The sequence below is a fragment of the Vombatus ursinus genome, unplaced genomic scaffold (genome assembly GCF_900497805.2).
Source record: "Vombatus ursinus unplaced genomic scaffold, bare-nosed wombat genome assembly UNPS02014770.1, whole genome shotgun sequence".
In the NCBI taxonomy this organism is placed as follows: domain Eukaryota; kingdom Metazoa; phylum Chordata; class Mammalia; order Diprotodontia; family Vombatidae; genus Vombatus; species Vombatus ursinus.
Window position 1 is genome coordinate 34,100,763 of NW_020954548.1, and position 19,957 is coordinate 34,120,719.

A 19,957-nucleotide genomic window follows, 5' to 3' on the forward strand; every position below is an offset into this window, starting at 1 on the left:
ACCCTGAGTATAATCCTACCTTTCTTTCCTCTTCTTGCTCTGGTTGTAGTAATCAAACAAATATTATCATTCTGCCATTATTAATGGAAAGATGGATCAGCCTACCATCCCTGAAATTTTACAGGCCCTCTCTTCCCTGGCTACAAAACACACACACATATACATATATGCATACACATACACACGTATACATACATATATATATATATACATATATGTGTATGTGTGTGTTGTTTCTCCTTCTTAGAATGTATTCACCTTGAAGGCAGGAACTGTTTCACCTTTTCTATTTCTATCCCCAGTGCCTAGCACAGCACCTGGCAAACAATAAGCATTTAATAAATGTTTTTTTGTTCACTCATTCATTCATTCACTTAGTCCAAGTGCTCTTAATCTGGGGTCCATGAAATTGGCTTTATAAAAAAATTTGATAACTATATTTTAGTATAATTGGTTTCCTCCATAATCCTGTATATTTTGTTTTATGCATTTAAAAACACTATTTTAAGAAGCAGTCCACAGGCTTTACTATGAAAGAGGACCACCACACAAAAAAATGAAGAAACCCTGTTCTAATCTGACTCCTTTAGTTGAAGAATCTGAGGATTAGAAAGTTGAAGTATTTTAATCACCATTTGACAGAAGAGAAAACTGAGGTCCAGATAAATGACTTGACCAAGGTCACGTAGCTAGATGTGTTATACCTGAGATTCAAAACCAGGTCCTCTGACTTCAAGTCAGTTAGAACCCATCCAGTCCCCTCATCTGACGAATAAGGAATCTGAGGCTCAGAACGGTGAAATGTCCAAATGTCCAAAATCACACAGATGGTAAGTGGCAGAGCCAGGCTTCAAACTCTGCCTGACTTCGGCAGATGTCTTTGCTGGGCAGTCCTGAGTGGGAATCTTGCGAAGTCTTCGAGTCTGTTAAAGTAGAAAATAATAGTGAAGCTGGTACCAGCCAGATCTCAAGTGGAACTTGGTAAGATCACGAATTTGGAGCTGTAAGGTACTTGAGAAGTTATCAGCCTACTTTACGGATGAGGGAACTGAGTCTCAGAGAAGTTGCCCGAAGCCAGGTTAGAATTTGAACCCGGGTCCTCTGACTCCAGAGAGAGTATTCTTTCCACCTTGTGTTTCTTACATTTCTTTTGGAAAGGAAAAAAAAAAAAAGCTTGCCAGGAATGTAAACTTCCGGCAGGCCTGGGACTGAGCCGAGGTTGCTGGTCTGTCTGTCTGGGAAGGATTCCCACCTGGAGGCTTGGAGCCAGCCAGGACCTCCTTCCACTGCCTTTAGGGGGCAGGTGGCTAATTCCCGTCATGTGGTGGTGTCTCAGCCTCAACAGTGTTTACAATCCCCTGTCCCCTCTGATTAAACGCTCTGCGGCGGGAGCCACGTTTGGCTTTTGTTGCTCTAAGGCTGCCTAGAAGAAGCAACTCGGTTAAAATAGTAATTAGCCTGGTGCACACAGAGAGCCCCAATCCAACCTCTGCTCCAGCAGCGCCACACACGTCTGTGGGGGAATGGCTCCCCTCCAGCTCTAGCGCCATCTCCCGTCCCCTTGGATCCAGGCCCCTCCTGTTCATAGCCATCCCAGAGGGCAAGGTATGGCCCCTCACACGCAGAAGAATGGTTCTCTCTCCAGATCCCCAGCCTCTTCCCCTCCTCCCAGTTTGGTTTGAGTAGGCTGTGCATCCCCCACCCCATCCCCATAGGATTGAGGTCTTCTGGATTGGGAAGTCCCTTCTAACAATACAGATCAAAACCCGTCCCCCTGTGACTGCCCACCTCGCGGGATTCTCATCCTTGTCTTCCCTAGAGTTTGCCACACATCCTTATGTCCTGCCCAGAGTTTGCCACCTAGCCTCCTGGAGACCTTCCTTGCTTTTGCCTGACATTGCCAGGAGTACTCCAGCTGTTTACCTGTTATCCTTCACTCTTGCCCCATTCTTTTATGCCTATTCAAATCCTGCCCATCCTTTAAGGTCCACTTCAAATCCTAACACCTGCAGGGATCCCACCCTGACTATTCAAGAAATACCACTGCTCATGTATAGTGGAAACAGATACTGAAATTAGGGGGTTGTGGGCAGGACAACTGGCATCTTCCCATCTGGTCCTCAGGATAGCTGAATCAGGAGTGGGCACACAGTGGAGCTCGGTAGAGATATGGATCAATGCCTACCCCATGGGAAAGGAATAAGGGACAGCCCAGAGACCTGGGCTTAATTCCCAGCTCTTCCACTTATTAGCTGTGTGACCTTGGGCAAGTTACTTCACTTATCTGGACCTCACTAGTCTCTGCTGTCAAATGGTGATAAAAATAGTGCTACATCCATCAGAGGGCTGCTGTGAGGAAAGTGATCTGTAAACTGTGAAGCTCTGTATAGCATGTGAGCTATCATTATCCCTCCAGCTCACAAAGATCTCTCTCTTTTCTGAACTTTAGAACTGGCATTTAGAATTTGAGTGACATACGCTAGCCCTTGATCACACACAATCAAGTCTTGGCCTTTAACTCTTCCACGCCTGAGTCTTCTAGCTCTCTGTGGACAGAGGACTAGCCTCTTCCTTTCTGGGATGGACATACAGGCAGATTCAGTATGGGCATAATAAATGAGCAGAGTGGTTGTTTTGTTTTGTTTTGAGGCAATTGGGGTTAAGTGACTTGCCCAAGGTCACACAGCTAGTATGTGTCAAGAGTTTGGTCTGAGGCTGGATTTGAACTTAGGTCCTCCTGACTTCAGGGCCAGTGCTCTGTCCACTGCGCCACCTAACTGCCCCAAGTGGAGTGGTTGGATGGGGACTAGGTAAGATAAGATAAGGAGATAGCTCACCAATCAGAGACTAGAGTCCCTAGTTCCTTCGACTGATCTTTATATGATAGTTTCCAATACCTTAATTATCTTGGCTGCCTTTATCTGCAGATGCTCTAATTGTCAATGACCTTTCCAAAATGTCATGTCCAGAACAGAATACAATATTCAAGACCTCATTTGACCAGGGCAGAGTAGACAGAATTAGCTGCTTTGTTTTGGACACTATTTGTGGTTGTTGTTGTTCAGTCATTTCAGTTAACACTTTGTGACCCCTTTTGGGGTTTTCTTGGTAAAGACACTGGAGTGGTTTGCCATTTCCTTCTCCAGCTCATTTCATAGATGAGGAAACTGAGGCAAACAGGGTTAAGTGACTTGCCCAGGGTCATACAGTTGGTAAGTGTCTGAGGCCGGATTTGAACTCAGGAAGATGAGTCTTCCCGACTCCAGACCCAGCCCTCTGTGCACTATGGCGCCACCTAGCTGCCCTTGAACACTGCTTCTGTTAATTTAGTTTAAGATGGCATTAACTTCCTTGTGCGACCTCATATCAAGTTTGTAGTCCACTAAAACTCCTAAGGTTTTCCACACAAGCTTTAGTCTCACTGAATCTCCTCCATTCTGTACTTAAGTGGTTGATTTTTTGATTCCAAGCTTAGCACTTTGCGTTTATCCTTATTAAAATTCATTTTATTAGATTTAACCTATCCTTCTTACCCAAGGAGATATTTTTGGATCCTATTATCCAGTGAGTCGGCTATCCACCCCTCCCAGCTTCAAATCATCTGAAAATTTGACAAGCATGCCAACTATGCCTTCATTCATGCCATTGATAAAAAATTTTGAACAGCACAGGGCCAAGGATAGAAATCCCTGGGGCTTTCTACTCCCTCCAGGTTGACATCGATCTGCTAATCACCACTCTTTGGATCTAGTCATTCAATCAGTTCTGAACTCACTTAACAACTATCATCCAGCCCACATCTCTCCATCCTGTCGACAGGGATGTCAGAAGAGACTTTGACAAAGGCCTAGCTGACAGCCAGGTTGGTATGCTATGTCTACAGTTTTCCCTCAGGAGGGAAAACCTTTCCCTTGGGGGGCCTCCAGATCCTTTCATGGAGCCACACTTTCTTGGGCAGCTCTGCAGACTACAGTTTGATATATCTATGGCATGGGTTCTTAAGGCATTTGAATTTTGCCATACCATTGATATTGTAAAGTGAGTCTAGGAAAAAGGACAGGGGTCCTTAGTCCTAATGATTCATTTGTTTTCCTGTAGTAAGGGTACCTGGATTTAGGTCTCTCTCCTCCTCAACACACTTTTTATTTGGTAGGGAGGAGTTGAAGAGAAAGAGTTTGTTTTTTTTTAAGGAGATGGCAGTAAATGCTGATTGACCGCTCTAGTTAGGACACAATTAAAAGCAAATAACTTTGTGCTTTTGTAACCTTAGTCCAAGTTCTATACCAAGCATTCTCTAACTTGTGAATTCCCTTATGATCTTCTGAAGTTCAAGGTCCTTTAGGGACTTTATATCTCCCCCAGGTACCCAGTCCAGGACCTTTCAGTAGGTGCTTAATAAATGTTTGATATTAAATACATTAAACATTTATTATTACTAATTTGCTATTATTTACCATTATTATTAAATTGTCAGCCAGAATAAATTTGTTAAATTATCTATTATGATTAATTTATTGTTATTAATATTTGAATATTAAAGCTATTTATGTACATATATGTAGTGTGCGCTTCCTAGCAGTACTTCCCCAACTCAGCACCCACAGGTTTCAGGTTGGGTTTTTATGAACCTTCAGTGAAGTTATTTTTAATAACGAGCCACAATTAGCTCAAAGCAAAAGTGCTTATCAAGATGGCGTGATAAGGACAGTAGTTCTATAATATTCCCCCATAAACTTGGGGCATATCTCACAAATATGCTCATTGTCTGAGGGAGGAGTAGGCACAGGCTTAGAGCATGCTGGTGGTGAGACCCGTGGAGGTAACTCATAACCTCCAGCACTGGTGGGCTCCAATATGCTTTTTCTTCTCTTCATATTCCACTTTGGGAGCAGCATTTCTGTTGGGCAAGTCACTCAGACTTTCTGGACTGTTCGCCTCCAAATCTTCTCTCTTATTTGTTAGGGCTAATTTCTTCCTTGAATTCCCATATGACTCTCTTCTTTGCTGCCAGGGGTCATGTTCCTAAGAGGTCTTTCTTTCCCCAGTTCTCTCTCTCTCTCTCTTTTTCTCTCTGTCTCTCTCTCTCCCCCCCTCCCTCCCCGAAATGCAACGTGTCTACTGGGTGAGCAGCTCCATTGCAAGAAATTCACCCCACCCCAAAAGAGGAGGGAGTCATACTCCACAAAGCTGCTTCCTGCCTCAAATGTCTCTGCTGCCTCCAGGGCTGGCAAGTTTATTTTTTTAAAGGCCACCACGGACATGGCCAATCTTTGGCAAGCTTTCCTTTCAATTCCATCAGGGAAATTTTATTCACACTTCCTAAAGGGATGATGGGACATAGAGAGTCTTTGTACTATACTTTGTTTAATTCATTAACGCTTGCTTACCTCAGTGAATATATCAACTGGTGGTGGGAGGACACCTCCCCCCAACACACACACAACATATGTGTGTGTATAAGTATATGCATATTTATTTATTTATTTATTACCCAATCTGGTCTCCATGGGATAAGAGTAAAAAGAAGTTCCTTCCTAGCCAGGGCAGAGGAACTAAGGGGTAACTCTGAGTATCTAGCAGGGTCACTGAACCCACTATGAGGGCAGCAATATCGTGATGGCCCTCTAAATGCTGGGGAAACTCTTAGAAATAAAAATGCCTTGGCAAACAGTTCTGGAATTCAGCTGGTTCCATCCACCTCCTTGCTGGTACTTCTTTATATATACCGTAAAGGCATGTAAAATGTCTAAGTGGAGGTAGGGAGTATGAGGTCTGAGGACACTCCTAGCAGGGAAGTCAGACTAGCTGAAGCAGCAAAGCGCCCTGAGGAAGACCGTGTGTCAGTCAAGTCAAACCTCTGCTAAAACCTCAGTCACCACCTCCCTTCAGACATGAACAGAGATAGTTCAGAATCTTGAGCCCAAAAGTCCTTCCAATAGCAAAGCTCCATGTCCCATTCAAACCACCAGTTCTGCTTTTAGCCAGGCCTCTGCAACCATCATCAAGGGGAGCAAAGCCATCATCCCCACCACCACTAATACCACTTACTGACCAACCACCATTGATGGGTGGATAATCCCTAAAGTCCCAGGAAATGCAGTTCTCCCCCATACTACTGGCCATGCTTCCGGCAATCCCCCCCCAACAGTGACAATCTGGGGGGCAATCCTTATGGAGAAGGGGCAGGCCATCCTCACCAGCTACTACCCTAAACCAGTCTAGGGGACACACTACACTAAGGCACCCTGAGGAAGGCACAGGAGGTGGCTTGTATCAGACCAGACAAACCACTGTCACCATCTTGACCACCGTTTGATTACCTTTCAGACCTCAGTGGAGATAGCCCAAGACCTAGAGTCCAAGAACAGGGGAGAGCAGTAATCCCCAGACCAGCAGCCCTGCTTCCAGGCCAGTCCCCTAGCAAGAAATCAACCTTTATAGAGACTGTTTCTGCGGTTCTGCAGCATGCTACGTCCCTTATCCCCAAAGCAACCACAGCTACTAAAGACCTAAAAAAGAAAATTCTTGCCACCTAAAATCCTTGGTACTGTCAAATAATTCAACATCAGAAATAGACAGGGTTTGTTTTTGTTTTTTTCAGTGGAAATGACATTAAAGAAGGCCATTACCACCTGCTTTGCTTTTCTACCAGAATGATCATGAAGCCTTTCCATCCAATTTGCAACTAAAACTTTCTATGTGTTGTCCCCCATTAGAGCTTCATTAGAATGTGAGCTCTTTGATAGCAGAGACTGTATAGCTTTTCTGTTTGTGTCTCCAGAACTTAGCACAGTGCTTTGTACATAGTATTTACTTAACAATTTTTTTTTCATTTCATTCATTCATTCATTCATTCCTAGAGGGTGTGAGGTTTGGGACCATTCCATGTGCACATTAAAATCACCTCCCATTGAATACTTGGCCACTAGGTATTTAGAGACAAAGCTCTGTTTCTGGCCCAGGAGTTGGTTACATCAGTCCCGAGCCATAACTAGAGTGGGGACAAAAAGGCATTTCTCAAATGTATTTTGACGTGGAGGAGCACACCTTTCCCTACCTTGATGAAAACTGGCACCTTCATCCCCACAGGCCTAGCCTTAAAGTCCTCAGATGAGCAATTCAACTGCCAGGGCTACTGCCAGGGTCCCATAGCCAAGGATCCTTCTCTCAGAACGTGGGGGTTGGGGGGAGTGAGGGCCAGACTGCTCCTTTCCCAGTGCAATTATGCCCAAGATAAGGCTGTCCTCTGAGCCTATTTTCCCTACCTCAACTGAATTTGTCTTTGGGTAGTTACAGCTAACTACGGCTTTGTAGCAGCCTTTTTCCAAGAAGAGAGCCACTATGGTGTGGAACCCTGAAGTTGTAAACAAAGGGTAATCATTCCATACTGCTGAGACTCTCTCTCTCTCTCTCTCTCTCTCTCTCTCTCTCTCTCTTTCGCTCTCTCTCTCTTATGGGGACAGGTGGGCCAGGCACCTTCTTTCAGAGTCAACTAGACACTAGGGAGTTGGGGGGTAGGGAGGAGAAAGGCTCCTGGGAGAGGGATGCGATGGAAACGAGACTCTGGAGGTGGACGCCTCGGGGTAGTTTGGTTGCCCGGCTGTAGACCACAAGCCAGACACCTCCCCTCGTGCCAGGTCACTGGGAAAATTTTCCAGATGTGGGAGGGAGAGGGGGGCAGTCAGGAAAGTGGGGACAGGAGATGGGGGAAGAAAATAATGGCTTAGGCGGGGAGGCTCTGTAGAGGAGACTGAGAGGTGCATGGGGAGGGGAGAGTCAGGTGAAGCAAAGGAGGAGGGAAAGGAGAGACAGGAGGGAAAGAGGGAAGATAGGAGAGGGGACGGGGAGGAATAGGCATGGGGAGGGATGGGAAGGAAAGGGATGAGGGGAAAAAAGGAAGTAAAGGGTGAGGGAAGTTGGGAAACACAGGGAGAGGGAAATGATGAGGACAAATAAAGGAGAGGAATAGAGAGAGTAGAGGAAGGAGGAAAGGTGGCTATGGAGAGGACGAAAATAAGGATGGAGACAGACAAGGGGAAAGGAGAAAGGATGCAGCAGGAGACTAAGAATACGGAGAGAGAATACGGGAGGAGGTAGGGAATCTGGGACCTAGAAAAGGGAAAGGAGGAGGAAAGGGAACGGGAATGGGAAGGCAGGAACTAGGGGCCAGGGACAGGTAGTGAAAGAGGGAAGGGAGGAGACGGGAGAGGTGGCGGGGTGTGTGTGTGTGTGTCGCGCACGGACTGGGGAGAAGAGAGCTCACATGAGGGGGGACGAAGCACCAAAGGAGGCAGGAGAGGCAAAACGGCTCTGGGAGAATCGCCAAATCCAAACCCAAGTGAAAAGCCCCAGGGGCAGATGCCGGCTTTGAGAAGCAGTCTCATTAACCATAAAAAGCTTTGCCCTTGCCTTTTTCTCTGTTCCTCTCAGACGCCCGGGAAAGCAACCAGCTCTGTCTGTTGCCCCAGAGCTGGAGCCAGTTCAGCCCTGCCCGAGGCTGTACTCGGACTTGGACTCCTAAAGTTACACACCGGCACGTTCAGGCCCTTCTGGGAGAGCGAACAGGGATCTCCCCCACCCAATTGTGCCCCCTCGAAGCAGTCGATGGCGACTCACTTAAGTACCTAGGACAACTTGTCACCACTCCCGCTCTCCAAGGACCCCCCTCCCACTTGGTCCCGACCTGAGTTGGGAGAAGGGAAAGGAGTTAATCGGGACTCCCGGGGAGCGAGACCTTGGGGGGTGAGGGCGTGAAGGACTTAAGGAACCAGCCGGGCAGAGGGACTAGGGTGGCAGAGTCTGGCCGGGAATCCCCAGCTCTCGGAATGGGGAAAGCACCAAGAGTGTCCAGGGTCTTTTCACGTGTCCTCATGGACTCTTGGGAGTCCCATAACGTGTGCGTTTAGGGTCCCGTGTGTGTTTTTGTCCTCCCAGGAAGGCGTACATCTGGGCTATGTTCGTTTGGGTCACGTATCTACGCGTGTCTCTGAGGACTGTGTTCTAGTGACTGTCCCGGGTTTGCAGCAGTTCTATAGGAGGAGGTAGCGCGCTCGGGACCTGGCAGGGGCTGAGTTCTCAGGTCCTTGCACCCTAAGCAGCAGGGGTTACCCCAGGAGGCAGTGGAGGAGAAGGATTGGGTAGGTAGCGGGAGGGTGGCGAGGGGAAAGCACACTCCGACTGGGCGAGGCGGGGCGGGCTCAAGCCGGGTTGGGGCGGGGCGGGGCAGGCAGGGGCGGGGGCTGTTGGGCCCCTCCCCGCCCTTCCCCTCCCCTCTTCTCCTCCCCCGCTCCGCGTTGCCTCTGCCTGGGCCGGCCGGCGGCCGTGCAGAAGCCGAGACGCCCGGCTGAGGGAGCGCGGCCAGGGCCGGGATGCACGCCCCGCGCGGCGCTCCACGGCCCCCGCTCCGGGCTCCGGGCGCAACGAGGCTTCATGGGACGTAGCGGCGGCGGCGGCGGGGAAGGCAGCGGCGCGGGGGGCCCGGGGCCGGGGCTCCGGGCGCACCTCGGGGCGCTGCTCCGCGCGCCGCCCCGCGCGCCGCTGCTGCTCTCTGTGCTCCTGCTCGGCACCTACTTTTTCTATTGCCTGTCCGGCCCCTGCGCCGCTGCCCGCCCCCCGTCGCAACCCGCCGCGCCCCCTGCCACCCGCACCCCGCAGCCGCCGTCCCGGGCGCCGCGGCCCGGACGCCTTCTCCCAGCAGCGGCAGCTGAGTCTGAGGAACCCTCAGAGCCCGAGACTGAGCGCGGCGGAGCTGGGGCTCCCCGAAGCCCTGGGACACCCGGCGGGGGCGGGCTGCCCTTGGCCAGCAGTTTTGGGAGCCGGCGCTTCCCTCAGGCGCTCATCGTGGGCGTGAAGAAGGGTGGCACGCGAGCCTTGCTCGAGTTTCTGAGGGTGCACCCCGACGTCCGAGCGCTCGGCGCCGAGCCCCACTTCTTCGACAGGTGTTACAACAAGGGACTTGCCTGGTACAGGTAAGCGCCCGACCATGCTCCTCTGCAAGCCTGGTATAGTGATCTTAGACTGCCCGAGTCTGACTAGGGGTATAATCACCCTTAAAGGCAGCTGGAATGTCCTGACCCCTTGCTACCCTGTGAGCTTCGCCCCATCTGGGACTCTTTCCCCCTCCTCTCTCCTCTTTGAGACGACCACCCTTTGAGATGATGCCCACTTCTCTTCAACTTGGTATACTTCTTTTCACTTCAGTCCAATTCTTCTTCCATCCCAGCCTGGATCTTCTTTCCTACTCCCAGCCAGATCCTTCTCCTACTCCGTGGGGAACTTAGGCCTCCTGGTTTTCTTTTTGTAGGTTCAGGAAAAGTCTCCTGCAGGCACCCAAAAGGGCTTTTGCCCCTCACGTCGACACCCTCCTTCCCCCGGTTTAATTTTTTTGGGAGAGGGAAAGCCCTCAATCACGGTCTACTTTGTAGCTAAGGCTACTTAAAACAGTTTTCAAGGTTTGTCACTGGCAGTGAGGGTAGGGGGTGGGGAGGGTGTTGCCCAGAAACCTTTAGCAGCTTGGAGAGAAGTGGGTCCCAGCAGTTCCGGAAGGCTTTTGGTGAATAGCCTGGAAGAGTATAGTATCCTTCAAGACCCCACCCTACCAGGCCAGGTCCTCTAGAAAGGATTGTCTTTCACGGGGAGGAAGGAAGAACTGTCCGTGCCGACTGTGGCCCAGTATCTAATTAGGCCCCTGTGGAAAGCAGGGGAACAGTACAACCTCCGAAGATTTGGGCTGTGGAGTGATTTCTATATGTGTGTTGGAAGTGTATGTGTGTGCTGTTGAACCCTAGAAACTAGCTCAGAGTGTAGCTTAGGAGAATTAGGTAGGGATAGAGACTCGGGAGCCCACCACCTCTCTAGCTTTGGTATGGAGCCTAGAGAAGGTCACTGAAGATAGGAGAAGGATATGAGTAAGTAAGTGGTGGGGGCAGTCCATGACAGCAACAGAGTCCTGTAAGATCGGGGCCCAGGGAATCAAATCGGTGTCTAAGCAAAAGCAAGGACTTGAGACACAGAAAGGAATTTCCTTTGCTTTATATTGAGCTGGTGACCAGAACTCAATCTTGTGAGTTTTTTGGGTTCTAAAGTCAGGGTAAGGGACTGGCTGAAGTTTTAGGGAGGGTAGGGAATGGAGATGGTTTTTTATATCTTGGAGTGGTATAAACATGTTTCCTATTAGCTAGGAAACCCCAAAATGCAGAAAACCAAGGGTCTACTGGATTGCCAACTGGCAAAACGACTGGCCAGGAGTTGCCTTTAACAGGCACAGTGAATAGTTCAGTAGAATGGGCACTGAATGGGGGGGGAGGGTCTGCCACTTATGACATGCTTGACTTTGGATGAATCACTTAATCTCTATAGGCCTTAATTACAATTCCTGTTATAAAGTGAGAGAGTTTTACTAGATGATCTGTAATTCTGTGCTCTTGGATTAGGGGTGAATCTTCCCTTTTGGGTGTTACTGTATTCATTGTATCTTTGCTGCTGGTCTGTCGGTAGCTTATCTGGGACTAGGAAGCAACTCAAGGGGAGAGTCTTCCCATGTCTGGAAGTCTTAACTAACCCTTTCTAATAGGGAAGGACATTGTGTTTGGGAAAGCAAATAGATTCACAAAGCTTAAAGACCTTCCCTCTTGTGCTAAGTCTGCAGGGAGCCGCCCTCCCTGTTTGCCAGCTCTCAGGGATTCAGGCTTTGTGAACCTCACAGACAGGCAGCTCTAGGGGTTTCAGGGTCCAAGTGGACATGGGAGGAATGTTTGGGAAATGAGTCTTCTCTCTGTTCACTCCTAACAAGCTCCATCAGGGCATTGCAAGTACGGGACTTTGTTTTGGGGGGCAGGCAAAGCCCTTTGGCATTTTGGGGGGCAGAAATGAACTTGGTGTTGTGAAAAGAATTTGTGTACACAAATTTCTAGTGCTTTAGCACCCCCTTTTCTTTTCTCACCCTGACTCCTTTTCCCCAGAAGAGAGACTTGGGACAATATCACCACGGCATGAGGTAAAATCACCATCTCAAGGCAGTTAGCAGGAAAGGGTTCCACAACTCCCCTGCTGACTCCTTTGACACAAGCAGAAATTAAGTACCATTGCTGGAGGAAGCAGCTGGCCCAGCATTGAGTGAATGAGCTTATGTGGTCCTGGAACTAATGTCACAGAAATGGCTGGTCTGTGGCTGTTGGTCCGTGGCTGTTGGTCCTAGCCTGGCCTTTGCTCTGTCGCTTTCCTAGCTTCCAATACCATATCTGGAGGTCATTCACATTATCCTAAATCCTGCACCTTTTAGGTTTTGGGACCTTAGAAGCCTATGGGCTTTGGGCCATTGGTGAGGGGAGAAGAGTTTTCAGGGAATATAAGGAGTGGTGTCACAGACATAATGCTTCCTGGGAAGGACTCAGAAGGCATCTTGGTATAGTAGAAAGAAGAGTAGAGTTGGTATCAAGATAACCTGGGTTTCAATTCTATATCTGCTTTCACTTACTGCTTGTGAGGAGGCCTTGGGTATTTCACTTATTTAAGCCTCAAGTTTCTTGTATGTAAAATGAGTAGGTTGCACTGGATGGTTTCTGCAATTCCTTCCAGCTCCCATTTCTGTGATAAGCTTGTTGACTGGTGTTTTAATTAACAGGAAAGAGGTAGGTAGAGTGTCTGTGACTGTCAGACATCCATAGATGTTACAGAAGTTTGGTTTTCCCCTTTTTCTCTGCTTCAGTTTAGAAGTGTGTGTGTGTGGTCCCCATCCCCATCCAGTCCATCCGTCTGTCTGTTTAGGGAGGGCTAGAACCCGCCTTGGTTGTTCTGAACGTTGTGGCCCAACCCACAGGGTGAAGTGAATCAAGGAGTTGATGTGGGTTTGAGAGAGGCCTGCCTGGTGTGTGTGTGCATCCGGGTGAGCCCCCACTCCAATTACAGGGTTACTCCATTAACTTCAGGATTTAGTGTTATTGGCAGCTGGAAAGTGGAATTAAGGAGATGCCTCAAGGAGGAAGGGAAACCAAAGCCTTGTGATCTCTCAGATAGAGGCTCAGACAGTGGAGACTTTCTGGTGTCCACCTCTATCAGTGTTATCTCCTGGTCATCCTGGGCTCTAAGTGTATCTGCCAGAAAACACGGTGATCTAGGTGACAGTCATCTCCTCTATGAGAACAGGGCCACCCCCACCCCCAAGGGTTTTCCTTCCCTTGTACTTTACTGATGGTCAGACCATTGGACTGACTCTAATTTAAATTGAATAATTTGTTTTGGAGGTTGGACCATCTTATTGATGATCAGATTTATAATTGTAAAGGTAGCTCATATATGTCTAACACTTTGCAATTTACAAAATGCTTTCCTCACAACAACTCCCTCAGGATGATGTATATACCCTCATTGTCTCCATTTTACAGATGAGAATGTGAGCATCTTGGGAGTAAAGATTGTTTCTTTTCTTTTTAATGTTTGTATCTCCAGAACTTAGCATAGTACCTGACACATAGTAGGTGCTTAATTGTTGATTTGATTGAGAAAACTGAGGCTTAGAGAAGTTCATTGACTTCTCAGTGTCACACAGTAAATATTAGGTTTCCTGACTCCCAGTCTATCTGTTCTTTCCATTATGCCAGTTCCAGCCCAGTGGTGGCCCCCATTGTCTGGTCCATGTGGGCCTAGATAATGAATGTGCTTTGTGCACTGACTAGACCCATTTCCTCGATGTTGAATGTAAACTCCTAGAGGGCAGGAATGAGTTCATTTGAATGTGCACTGTGTCTTGAACTAGGTCTGTGCTTAAGAAAAGTTTGTTGAATTGAATTGTGTTGAAAGTATTTCTGATGATAATTACTCTGAGAGGCATAATGAGGCTCCGAGGGCTTTCCAGACTGAGCTGGAAGGAGACTATGGATGGTAGAAAGTTCTCTGGATCATCCTGATTACAGTTCTGCATCACTCTGTGACCCTGGACTAGTCACCCATCTGGGTTCCCGTCTCCTCTTATAGCAAAGGAGGAATTTGGACCAGATGATCTTTAAGGTCCCTTCCAACTCTGACAGTCTGATTTGTAGATTGTCTGCCCTCCTTCCTCCCTTCCTTCCCACCCCCCCAAGATAAATGACTGTAGTTTTTTTCCCCCCTAACCCTTTAGCCCTTGAGTTTATACTGATAGTGATATAGAAGCCGTTTTTTTTTTTGTTTAAAGTGGTTCCTGGTTCATGTATCACAGCCCAATCAATCTCTTAAGGGGTGTCCCTGAGCAGGGGCCTCTCTGGGACTTCTTCTAGGAGGAAGAGAGGGTCAGAGGAGACAGTTTTTAGCTTGCAGGAAGCAGGTATGTCTGTTCAGGAGGGAACAGCTATATTTCCCCCAGCATTCCTAGTGGCCCATGTTCACGGGAAGAGTCAGTTCTCTGTTCTCAGAGGTAACCTGGGCTTCCCTGGAACTGGGTAGGAAAGTTTGGAAATAAGTATTTCTGCTTGAAGTTACTGATAAAATTTATCTTGGGGAGTCTTTTTTATTTAAATTCAAATTTACTTTCAATGGTGAATTCTCTTCTTCTTGTCTTTCCATTCCCTTCCCCCATGGATTGAGAAAGCTAGAAAAACAAAACTGTCACAAATATGTATAGTCATGCAAAACAAATTCTTGGGGAGTCTTTTATGTAGGGTAGGTAAAACCACGTTGCCTCTGCATAAAGAAGAGATGGTTCCTGAGAAACAAAGCCCTTTATACACATTCTAGACCTCTAGAATGGCAGATCTGGGAGGGTCCTTTGGGGTCATCTGGTTCAATTCCTTCAGTTTACAGATGGTGAAACTAAAAAAGGGATGGAGGTTTATTAGCGGGTCACATCAAAAATGAGAGAGGGTTAGAACTAGAACTTCCAGTCCCAGACTCTAAATCTCCCCAGGAAGTGTCTGGTTTTATCCAGAGGTACTGATATTTTCTCTACCTTCCTACTCCCCCCCCCCCCCATCAAGCAGATTCAGTTTCAGCTATAGTACCATAGAGTTGTAAGGAACCTCAGAGACCCTCTAATCCAACCTTCTTATTTTACAGATGAAAAAACTGAGGCTCAGAGGTCAAGTGGCTTGCCTAAGGTAGTAGTTAATTAGGAAAGGGAGGATAGGAATCTGGTCTCCCAGTCCACTTTAATTTAAAGAATTAGCATAAAACTGTAGATAATTTGAAGAGATCGGTTAGGAGAAGATACTCACACCAAAGGTCGAGAGTTGCTACCTGAATGGATGAACATCTCTGAAATTTCTGCCACGATCCTGCTGGTTTAAGTGAAGAAATCCAAGCCTGCCAATTCTGGCAGTCGGTGGAAAAGGACTGGGCCAGGCCCTCATTTATTGATTGAAACACAGTGTCAATAACTACTTTGGCCCCCCAGGGATTGGTCCTGTCTCTAATGATCTTTGTTCCATTCTGAAATAATCCTGTTGTCTCTCCAGGTCATTTCTTCCCCCTGAAGTTAAGAAAATCTCAATGGTTGTCCTAATTTCCAAGAGCCTTGGCTAGTCTAATAGGGTCTTTAGATGCCTGAGCTAAAGTGGATTTTGCTACTTAGCTCTGCCCAGGAATCCTGAAGCAAATAATTATAGCTGCTCACCCTGAGGAGGAAGTAGGATAGAGCAGGAAGCTATGGGGAAGCCTGAATGTTAATTGGAGCCCATATTTAAGAGCTTATTACTGACCTTTGTGAAGTTTTGACTGTATTAAGCTTGGGTGGGGATTGAGAACTTGGCTAATGAAAGGGTTGAGCAAAGGCGCCTTAATACCAGGGTTTAGCCCTAAAACAGTTTTCAAAGAGCCCTTAGAATCCGGCTGCCTCACCCTGCTGTCTTGCGGGGAGCCATTTGGAAGGGTAGCCTGCCTTGGACCGGGGGTGCCCGCCCAGAAAGGAAGGTCCTTTGGGTGAGGGGGCAGGGCCATGGCCAGGGCTGCCTGGCTCAGCCAACAGCCAGGGCTCAGAGTTATAGATGAGGAGGGTAATAGAGAACATCTCTTTAAGGCCTTCAAGAAGTTTGCTTTGCTTATGTTTGTCTGAGTGGGGACAATAGGAGTATGTGTGATTGTGGCTATGTGAGGGTGTGAAGGTGTTGTGTGGGTGGTTTTTTTTTTCCTTAATGTGTTTATATGGGTCTGTGAGTTCATAGTGGGGTGTTTGTATGTGGGTGTGAATGTACTTGTTGGCAGGAACGGTGTTTGTGGTTGGAAAAGTGTAGTTTTTTAGTGCATTCAACAGACTTGAGATATTTTCACCTTGTAATGATACTAATGTCTAGCATTTATATAGTGATTTATATTGAAGTTTACCAAGTGCTCTATATGTGGTATTTCATTTGATGCTCACAGCAACCCTGCATGGGAAATGAGGCCATGAGGTCTAGAGGCTTGCCCAGGGTTACCCAATGAGTGTTGGATAGATTTGAACTCAGTTCTCCCTGCCGCCAAGACCAGAATGGTATCTACCATTCCACCTAGCTGCCTCTTGGGGGAGAGGCAGCATTCAGTATACTGGAAGTAGGTGGAGAGAGAGGAGCAGTTTCAGGGACCCGAGTTCTTGGGTTTAGCTGGACTGATGGCGTTCCTCCTTGTCTACTCTCCTGCCTGATAGACTCTCTCTCCCCTGCCCAATGCTGTCTTTGAATAGCCATCTCGCTTCAGCCTTTTTCTGAGAGGGGTCTACCTGGTGTGGATGTTCCCATAGGGCAGACGGATGGGCAGAATTTTGCCAACAGAGTGGGACTCTCCAGCAGAGGTGGTAGGAAGTCCCCAAGTCCCTGGAGGCCAATCTTGTGCATCCGTCTACAACCTGCAGCATTAGGGTCAGACCCAAGAGGGTCATGGGGAATCCAAACTTCAGGGAATTTAATGAGGGGGAGAAAGGAGAATTGCATTAATATAGTCACTGGGGTCTTATTAGTAATCAGCATGCATTAGTCTGCAGGGAACAGACTTGTGACCTCATTAAATGCCCTTACTGATGATCAGGACCTTACTGATTCATTGAGTAGTCTGGAGGTCATCCCTGTTTCTCCTTACCCTTGATTTAGCCCAGATAGCAGAATTTTGACTCTGGAGGCAGCTGTCTATGAATGCTACTATGTACAGATGTGGTACCTGAGGATGCCTTGGGCCTGTCTACATGTTGGAGGGTATATGTATGTATGTGTGAACGTATGACTCCCATACATTGACTCACAGTGCTCCCCCAGCACACGCCTGTGGCTGCTGCCTGCTCTGAAGTCACCATTGTAATCTTCTGCTCTGTGACCCTTGGCTAATTGGAACAGCTTCAGAGGGGGCAGCTGTTGAGTGAGGCGGGTGGAGGGGGATGGCCCCCCAGGGAGCAATCCTTCTGGATGGGCACCATATGGTAGAGCCACTGGGCCGAATGCAACAGAGATAGCCCTGGGCTCTCTCTCTTCACACAGCAAGGAGTTACAACCCTTGAGACCTTTAGGGAAGGGGACTTGGGTCAGAGGAGGGGAACAAGGATAGGGAGAAGAGGAACAGAGAATCTCAGGTACCCAGTAGGTCATCGGTGGAGAGTAGGACTCACAACCCATGAGTCCTTGAATGCCAGTCCCTGGTCCCCTGCCTAAAAGGCAAACTTCCCCTCTCATTCCTCTCCTCCCCTTCCCCCCCCCCCCCCTCTCCCTTCCCGGGGAACTGCTTTTTCTGTGTGCAGTGACCTTCCCTCCATCCTTCTTTCTGTCCTTTCTTTTTGGTTATTCAGAGCTTCTGGGGGTGGGGAACAGAATGGGGTTCCTTAGGCCTCCAGCCCAGCTTGTGGGGGCAGGGCTTTCCACTTAGAGAAGGGACTAGAGTATATTTGAATTCAGGCTGGACTAGGGGTGGAAAGCTGCCCTCCCCCCACATGTCCTCACCCAAGGACCATTTTTCCTCTTCCCTCCTTTCTCCTCTCTTCGGCCCCTATCCCCAAAACTGGAAGGGAGGGGAGGGGCATGGTTACAACACTGTGGCCGTTAAGCAGACTCTAGAAGGGTGGGTGTGGGGTGACAACGTTTCCGAGCGTCTCTTTCCCTCTTCAGCCTCAGATTTAGTCAGTCCCCACCTCCTCCAGGTTGGGTACAAAGGCTTCTGGAGCCCTGCCAGAAAGGACCTGACCTCCCCAAACACTGAGAGGGATCGCTGAGTTGGCCTGGGGCCAAGTGGGATCTTTGACCAAGTGGGGGTACCTATAACCTGCTAATCCAATTTACCTGAAGTTCTTTTGCAGAGCTATCAGGGAGATTTCATACTCTAAAATAGTATGATTGGATGATTCACAGTGGAGGAGGGGATAGGAGAGTACCCTCCCTTTCTGTTGCTTTGTTCCCTGAAATACAGGCCACACCCCTCTAGGGGGACCTTATGCAGATGCAACTCCTCTGGTATTATAGGGTTTTCTTTGCTATTCAAGTCTCTCTCTGAGTCTCAGCCCAAAGCCCAGGCTAGGGGGGAGGGGAGATGATGGGGGAGACAGGGCTATTTATCTGTAATGAGGATGGTAATCCAGGTCCCACCCACATCCCAGGGTTCCCTTCCATCCCCAGGATAAGGGCCATTTGTTAAAATGATACTAATTACTGTGGTCCCAGAGTTAACTGAGTCTGGGTCCAGGGGCACTATCCCAATTGGGCCCTTGTAGTGTTGGTACCTATGGAGTGATGTAAGAAAACTCACTGGACTTGGAGTCAGGGGTTTGAATCCTGGCTCTGCTGTTTATTAGCTGTGTGACGGTGGGCGAGTCGATTGACCTCTGAGGGCTTCAGTTTGCTCATATGTAAAATGAGGAGTTTGGGACTAGATCTCCAGGGTCACTTTCAGCTGTAGCTGTCTATGAGCCTTTTGAGGGAGGGACCATCCATTCTCCTGCCTGTCTGGGTAACTTATCTGGACGGTCAGGCGAGACTGAGGGAGCAGTTGGTCGCCTGGGGCTTGATGAAAGCCACAGGGAAATGCATACCAGATGTGCGTCAGCAGAGATAATTTGTTAGACAATTTGTAAGATGCTGGATGTATGGGGGTGTGGTTCCCCCTCAGTCCCCTGGACTCAGACCCTGGCCCCCTCCCCAAAGGGAAGAAGGGGGCCTATGGGATGGGATTGGGGGAAGGTACCTGCTAGGAGACTGGGGTCTAAGGCAAAAATTTCAGTTCTGCTTCTATCCCCCATGGGCAGACAACCATATTCAGTGGTGTTAGGTGTTATGGAAAGTGACTATGTCCCTTTTTCCTTTTCTCCTAGTCCAGAGAAGCCTCTTAACTGGGGCCCTACCAGGGGGAGGGTACACAGAAGGTACCCTGAGTGCTCTTGTGATTGATTGGTCAGGATTAGCCGTGCCCATCTCCAGCCTGCTGCCCACTGTAGATACCCCCTGAGGGGATATTCCTGTGGATGGAGGAGATCAGGTTTGGAATTAGAGCCCTTTTATGGAAGTCTAAAAGAAAGGCCATGGACCAGCATGCATCTTATAAGAATACTGAAACTTGTAAAAAGTGGTTTTTAAGGTTTACAGAGTACTTGGATGTCATAGTATCATCACAATGCTAAGAGAATGGAATAGTGTGTGGTTAGCATCCCCAACTGATCCTATCCCCTCCCATCTGGATGGTAGTAGTTAGATTGAAGTGGGAGTCAAGAATTAGTTTGGGGGGAACCATCTCTGGTCTCTGGTGCTCCATCCCACTAGGGTGTGATCATGTCACAAAAGGATCAGGAGAGGTCAGGAAAAGGAGATATCTTGGGGAGTTGGGCTGGTGGGAGAAGGCTTCCTGGGAAGGCCAAGTTTTGAAGCGTTTTGGACAAGCCATGTTACTTCATTTTGCTCACCTATAAAATGAGAGGTTTTGAATAGATCTCCCGGGGTCACTTTCAGCTCTGGGAGTTTGAGTATGAAGGAAGGGACCCATGGCTCGCACTGCTTATCTTGTGGAAGGAAGACAGGGTGTTCCATGAGCAGGGAGTAGGGTAGGG

At 48.3% G+C, this 19,957-nt stretch overlaps 1 protein-coding gene across 1 annotated transcript in view; it reads left to right on the top strand.

Annotated features, from left to right (window-relative positions):
- Nucleotides 1–9,429: 9,429 nt before the first annotated feature.
- Nucleotides 9,430–19,957, top strand: part of HS3ST6 (heparan sulfate-glucosamine 3-sulfotransferase 6) — a 35,086-nt gene continuing 24,558 nt past the window's right edge. The window contains exon 1 of the mRNA XM_027863068.1: nt 9,430–9,968. Within this exon, the coding sequence (XP_027718869.1) occupies nt 9,430–9,968 (539 nt within the window). The remainder of the gene's footprint in view (nt 9,969–19,957) is intronic.